This window comes from Geospiza fortis, unplaced genomic scaffold (assembly GCF_000277835.1).
Source record: "Geospiza fortis unplaced genomic scaffold, GeoFor_1.0 scaffold543, whole genome shotgun sequence".
Classification (NCBI taxonomy): domain Eukaryota; kingdom Metazoa; phylum Chordata; class Aves; order Passeriformes; family Thraupidae; genus Geospiza; species Geospiza fortis.
In genome coordinates, this window is record NW_005054587.1 from 129,556 (window position 1) to 136,642 (window position 7,087).

General features: G+C 48.8%; 1 protein-coding gene across 1 annotated transcript in view; it reads right to left on the bottom strand.

Annotated features, from left to right (window-relative positions):
• Nucleotides 1–6,748, bottom strand: part of TOP1MT (DNA topoisomerase I mitochondrial) — a 7,855-nt gene extending 1,107 nt beyond the window's left edge. Inside the window, exons 1-9 of the mRNA XM_031064406.1 lie at nucleotides 6,625–6,748; nucleotides 5,986–6,108; nucleotides 5,469–5,656; nucleotides 4,565–4,709; nucleotides 3,676–3,819; nucleotides 3,008–3,193; nucleotides 2,460–2,528; nucleotides 1,218–1,332; nucleotides 615–742 (exon numbers count right to left, since the gene is read on the bottom strand). Coding sequence (XP_030920266.1) covers nucleotides 615–742; nucleotides 1,218–1,332; nucleotides 2,460–2,528; nucleotides 3,008–3,193; nucleotides 3,676–3,819; nucleotides 4,565–4,709; nucleotides 5,469–5,656; nucleotides 5,986–6,108; nucleotides 6,625–6,690 — 1,164 coding nt within the window. The 5' untranslated portion in view covers nucleotides 6,691–6,748. The remainder of the gene's footprint in view (nucleotides 1–614; nucleotides 743–1,217; nucleotides 1,333–2,459; nucleotides 2,529–3,007; nucleotides 3,194–3,675; nucleotides 3,820–4,564; nucleotides 4,710–5,468; nucleotides 5,657–5,985; nucleotides 6,109–6,624) is intronic.
• Nucleotides 6,749–7,087: the final 339 nt, after the last annotated feature.

The following is a 7,087-nucleotide window of genomic DNA, read 5'->3' on the forward strand; positions in this document are numbered from 1 at the left end:
TCCCTTCACACACCATTCCTCATTTTCTTACCAACCCTACTTCCCAATTTGTCCCTGCAGCATTTTCTGGGCTCAAGCATTTTTTAGCATCTTCTAAAATATCATCCCAGCCCAGATGCCACAAACACTTGGAGCTCCTAAATCTGTCCATCTTCTGCAGCTGCCTGAGACTGAGGGACTTGTGAAAGCACCAGAGCGCTCAGAAAAGTCCCAGCCCTTCAGTGGGGTGTGAGCAAAAATTGAGGACAATTAAAAGTGGTAATTTAAAGTATTTTCAAGCTGCTCGTCCTGGAAAAAGACAGGAAAACCAATTTCTCTGATCTGGATCCAACTGGGCCAGAGCTGCCATCACAAAAGGTCCCCAGCTTGGCTTGAAGACAGAGTGATTAAAAAAGCCCCAAACTCATAAAAACTCACCCAAATTCTGTGCCAAGTTGCTTCCCCCAGTATTTGAGATCACCACATCCCTCTCCACCCCTGGATAGCAATCCACTACTCCCAGGACATTCCCTGATGTTTTTGACCAAGATGATCCCTCCAGACATCACCCCAGCCCAAAAATAAAATTCAGAGGCCGGATTAGGTCTGGGATCTCTCAGCTGGGTCCGTCTCACCTTCTCCTGGAGGACTTGCATGGACCTGGCAAAGGTTTTTGGTATAGACCTCTGATGGTTGCACAGGATGGCCACAGCCCTGTTGGCTCGGTTGTAGGACAGGAGCTTTCCTGCAACGTTGTCTTCAGCTGGAAAGAAATGAAAACATCACTCTGACTCCATTCCAGGAGCTGGGAAAAGCAGGGAATACAGCAGAAGGAGAGGCAAACAAGTTGCTGTCGCATTCTCTCCCCAGGGAGAGCAATAATGGTTGTGGGAATTGGGGAAGGACAATTGAGCATCACAGTCTGGTGCTGTGACTCATCCCTACCGTACCCAAGGAGGCAGAAACAGTACAGCCAACCAGTAACACAAGGAAAAGAGGGAAAATATTCCCATCCTGGCCCTCAGTTAGTCAGAGTATCCCCGAGTTCACCACTTCTCACTTATCAACATCCCTGACTTGCTGCTCACCCCCATATGTCACTCCTGCCCCACTAGGTGGAGCATCACCTGTCCAGGTGGGACATGGGCAGTTTTAGGGATCCCAAGGCAATGGATGGATATTCCTGAGCCCTTTGGTCCCAGCCATGCCCTGGTGACACCACAGCCACTGGAACTCACGGTTGGTGAGGGCCTTGAGCTGCTCCTGCAGGGTGATGGAAGCGTTGTAGGTCCTGAAGACTTTGGCCGTCAAACCATCCATGAGGTCCTGGAGGTGTTTGTTCAGGAAGGTTGTCTGGATGAGGGAAAAACAGGGAAAAGGTGAAACTCACATTAGGAATTCTAGTGGTAGGACAAGGAGGAATGGCTTCAAAATGACAAAGGGTTTGACAGGATATTGGGAAGGAATTCTTCCCTGTGAGGCTGGTGAGGCCTTGGAAAGGAATTCCCTAACTGTGGCTGCTCCATCCCTAGAATTGTTCAAGGCCAGGTTGATGGAGCTTGGAGCAATCTGGGATAGTGGAAGGTGTCCCTGCCCATGGCAGGGATTTGGAACTTGACAGACTTCAGGGTCTCTTCCTATCCAAACCATTCCATGATTCCACTAAGTAATAACAAGCAGAAGCCGGGACAAATCTCTTTTTAGACCATCTTCTGCCTAAGCAACCAAAATCAGGCATTAACAAAAAATTAAATCCTGCAGCTTGTAGAGCTGCTTGTGGGGTAAGGTCATCAGCTACCCAAAACCGGCCTAAAAATTCTACCTAAATCCACAAAAAAATCTCTCTGGAAGTCAATAATTTCTGCCCACCTATGTCCAAGAGGACACATTTTGGCACTTGGGGACGTGGTTTAGTGGTGGACCTGGCAGTGCTGGGTTAATGCTTGGATTTAATGATTTTAGAGGTCTTTTCCAACAATCATTCCTGAGCTCACATCCAATATCACATCCCTGTTCTACAGGAAACATGGAGCTACTCATTGATCCCACATCCCATCCCAAGGAAGATGAGGGAGGAGGTTTTTCCAGGAGGGAAGGCAGCACATCCCTCCAGCAACCTCTCCTGCTTCTGTGGAGCCCTAGTGAGGTGCAAAAGCAACAAAAAGCTGAGGTCTGGTACCTCCAGTAATTCCCCAAAATGTGGGCAGACCTTCCCAGGCTAAAAAAAAAGCCCAAGTGAGTGAGTTGGAGGAGGGAAGGAGGAGGAATCCAGCTCCTCAGCAGGGACACAGGGAAGCAGTGCAAAAAGAGGCTGGAAAACCTCAAAATATGTTCAAACAGTGACAGTGATGTTCCTGGAGAGCAGAGAGATAAAATAAGGCAAAGGGTGACCACCAAAGGTGGCCAAGGGTGTCATGGTTTGGCTTCTCCTCCTTCAGAGCCACCAGTACTGTTTGAAAAGCTCCGAGGTGACAACTCACATTGAGGTGCTCAAAGAGGTCATCGCTGGGGTCCTTGTTCTTCATGAACAGCTGCAGGTTCTTGAACACCTGAAGAGGGGGAAAGGACAGCCCTGGTCATGGCCAAGGAATGAATTGCTCCCAGACATCTCCCTCATCTCTCTCCTCCTCCAGAAGGACTCTGATTCACCCTTGTGTTGGCACATCCCACCAACCTTCTCAACTTCAAGGTGCCACTGGGTGTTCCCCCCCATCTTTCCCATCTCTGACATTCCAGTTTCTCCACAAACACCACTAAAATCTTTTTTCCCATGGACAAAGAAAAATTATTTCATATAAATGGAGACATTTCAAGTCCTACACGCACGAGTCATCTAAGGCTGCTCCAGCCAAAGCTGGGGCTTCTCCCTCATGAAGTAGAACAACCTTGGAAGTCCTATCTCAAAATTCCTCCCATTCTCCAGGGTTAAAGCACATCTTGGTAACAGGTTTTGGATGGAAATTTGGGACTGATAAACACTGAGGGAACCCAGACAACCAAGCACTTCCTCTACTCCTGCCCCACTCACCGGCTTCTCCACGGACACTTTGTTGTAGTAACGGATGGAGTCTTTCCCGAGGAAGTCAAACTCCACCACGTGCTCCTGCCCATCCAGCTGGGGGTGCAGCTGGATGTGCTCCACGCGCAGGGAGCAGCAGCCGACCGTGTCCGCAGTCTCCCCTTCCTCCTTCTCATTCCCAGCTCGCAGGGCCAGCTGGAAAGAAAATAAGGAGTCATCCATCCTGTGCTATTCCACCTCAATTCCCCTTTGCCAGGTTGTTAAAGTGGATCGGGACTAGAGGAGATGGATCATCTCCATCTATAGATTCATAGAATGATTTGGAAGGGACCTTCAGGATCATCAAATTTCAATCTTCCTAGGGAACACCTTCCACTAGGGACAATTTTCATTTTCCACATCTCTGGAAATATTTGAATCCAGGATGGATGGGGCTTGGAACCACCTGGTCAAGTGGAAGGTGACCCTGCCCATGACGGGGGTTGGAATGAGATGATCTTGAAGGTCCCATCCAACCAAACCATTCCAGGATTCCATAATCATTCCCAGATTCCTCATGTGGAGCCAACCTGGGTGGCAGAACCAGCAAACACCAAAAACTACATGGTGGGGTGGATCAGGGAAGTGAATTCCCAAATTTCACGTGGATGGGGGACCTGGGGTGAAGCTGTGGATACCTTATCAATGAAGTAGAGGGCTACTGCTCTTTGCCTCTTCTTTATCTCCTTGGATTTCCAGTCTTTTCTGTACTGAGCCCGGATTGTGTGGACAACATCCTTCAGGCGCCGAGCGACCTCGTATTTCTGCCAATCCTTCTCCCCCTGGAAGAATGGATATGGGAAACCAGGATATTTTCCATTCCATGCCCCATCTTTATTGCACCCCTACCAGTCAAGTCCTGCTCTACAAACACCTCCAGCATCCAAATCCTGCTCAAACCCCACTGTTTTCTTGAGAAAAAATCCACGAAGTGAAGAAACTGGGAAAGAAACAGCTCATCCAGGGTTTCTGTGCCCTCTGCTGGCCGTGCTGGATCTGGATCCTGGCCAAGTCAGGGTGTTCTCCACCAGCCAGAGCATGGCAAAGACCAACTAGGCAAACCATGGCCAAAGGTGGCTCCTTGAACACCAGTGTGGACTGACAGAGCACGTGGTCAGTTGTGTCCACCTGGACAGCATTCCCACTTTTCCTGAGCCCTTAGAAACAGCCTCAAATCCCCTTTCTCTTCCCACAGAGTTCAATCCCATCTCTTCCTACCCTCCACTTCCTGCTATAATTAACCCCACTCTGGTCCCTGTGGATCTTCTTAGCCCCTGTGGATCCTTTCAGCCCCCATCCAGCTTCCAACAGCCTTCCCTGGACACACATGAGCAATGTGGCACCAGGATCACTCTGCCAGGAGCAACCCATTCCTTGGAGTAAGTTTGATGCTTCACAGTCATCTGTCCTTTCCCTCATTTTGTTTATCCACTTTTAAGAGAAGGGCCAAAAAAAAAAAATTTTTTTAATACTCCACATCCTGGCTTTCCCAGATTTTTTTCAGCTGACCAAGGGCATTATTCCAACCTTCAGCTTGGAGCTGGGATTCAGCATGATGTACTTCAAGGTGTTCTGGATGTTCTCTGTCCACGAGGCCAGCCAGGTGACCGTGTTGTCAAAGCGCACCTCCTTCCACTTGTGGCCTTCTGGGGGCTCGGGAATCTTGGAATCCCTGTGGGAAGAGCAGGATTAGAGCCCTCAGACCATGAAGAATGAAGTTTCCAGTGAGCCAAAGACTGAGAAAGCATGGAATCCACCTAGAATTACTCCACAACATGGAATCATTAAAGTTGGAAAACCCCTCCAAGACCGAGTCCAACCATGAACCGGCACTGCCAGGAGCACCAAACCATGTCCCCAAGTGCCACATCTACACAGCTTTCACACTCCTGTAGGGTTGGTGACTCCACCACTGCCCTGGGCAGCCCCTTCCAGTGCCTGACAACCCTTTCTGTAGAGATTTTTTTTTCCCTAATATCCAACCTAAACCTCCTCTCCCACAACTTGAGGACATTTCCTCGTCTCCTATCTTTTTTTCTTGGAGAAGCCAAGCCCTATGTGGCTCCACCTTCCTGTCAGGGAGTTTTAGAAGGTCTCCCCCAGCCTCCTTTCCTCCAGGCTGAGCCCCTCCAGCTCCCTCAGCTGCTCCTGGGGCTCCAAACTCTTCCCACAATCAGGTGTTTATCATTGGGATGCTGGGAACAACAGGAAAACTTTCTGGACTGGTGGGGAACGTTTTGAATCAAGGTCTTCAAGTGGGTGGCTTAAGACCATTCCAGCTCACAAAACTCAGAGGGAAAAACATTCTCAGGATGTGGAAAACAGGGATTTAAAAAAATAGAAAAACCCCAACTCTGGGCAGAGGAAGTGCCCAGTTCCCCCAAATCCCAAGGGAAGCCCCAGGAGCTCAGCACTTCCAAGGACAACCCACTTGCTGCAGTTGATGATGACATCTTCTGGCATGATCCTCTTCTTCAGCATCCCCATTTTGGGGTGCTCCCCACGGCCACGGAAGAGCCCTGGAGGTTCAGTTTTGAAGTTGCCAATCTTCTCCCGGTGGCCATCCATGATGCAGTACCCATATTCCTCCTGGATCTTATCCGCCTCCTCCTTCAGCTTCTGAAACCGGGACACCCCCAAAAAAATCAGAATGGTTTGGATTGGAAAGGATCTTTAACATTCCAACCAAGAAGTCCAAGTGCCATCATTCCCTTGGCAAAATCCACAATCCTCTGGACAGGGAAGGACTCCAAAACATGATCCAAGGATGACTGGTACCATGCAAAGCCATGGAATGTGCAGACCAGCTGATAAAATTCAGGAAGACAGGGGCAATGGCCATGGAGACAGAGCTGGATTAAAGAAGTCCAAACTCAGGGCACAACACCAGGAAAGAAAACAACAAAGAGCCAAAATTCCCAAAACATGTCATAGGAACCAGTCCTCACCTGCTTCTCCTCCTTGGGAAGCGCTTTACGAGCCTCATTTTTGTCCACAAAATATTTGTGGATCTCCCCAAAGTCACATTTGTCCAGGTCCTTGATTATCTCTTGCTCCTCTGAGGTCATTTCCTGGGAAAGAGATGAGAGGGGCTGGGAAAAGCCAGGAGGCAAAACTAATTCCACATGGAGCTGCTGCTTGTGCCTGTCCTTGGAAAAGGGAATAGAGACCCATTCTTTGAAAAAAGACAGCCAGTTCTGGGGTGGAAGAACCTAATATGGAAAAAAGTCCTCAAACACAACTGCCGGGACAGCACCAAATATATTTGGGAAGTGTAAACATTCCCTAGAAAGAGTTTTGGGTTGTTTTGGGATCAAAGGTTATTCCTTTGGTGTCCCAAACTGATTTTGGAGCTGTTTGCAAGATCCACCACCTGCACCCATCACTAAAACTCAGAGGGAGCACAGAAAGCAAATCCCAGCCCAAACCCACAAAAAACCCCCCCATGGAAATAAATCAGGATTTAGAATGTCACAATTATAAATAATTATAAATAAGGAGCAAATCCCTCCATTCCCTCCATCCCACACCACAGGCTGGTGCTGATGGGTTTGATGGATATCAAGGAGCCCTCCCAGGGAAGGTACCTTCCTCCAGTCATGGAAGAAGTTGTTCTGGAAGATCTCCTTGGTGGTGTACTCGTGATCCAACATTTTGGCATAAAACGTGGCGATCTCCTCCGTGGCCAGGCTCAGCTTCAAGGGTTTTCCTGGGAAAAGAGAGGCAGGGACACCTCCCACTAGACCAGGCTGCTCCAAGGCCTGTCCAACCGGGAACACTTCCAGGGATGGGGCAGCCACAGCTTCTGTGAGCAGAACCTTGGATTATTCCTTAGATTTTCTAAGGATCTTGAATCATTTCTTGGAGGCAAAGCCACCATCCCCTCCTGAGCTCTTTGGCTGGAGAAACACAACAAAAGCAAGGAATATCTTGGCTCATCCTAGGGATTATTGGAAATAACTTTTTCTAGGAAAAAGTCCTCTGGAGATGTCCAGGGAATGGTTGATTCCTACTTGAACCACTGTTTTTGGGATTTTTGGACTGAAGGGA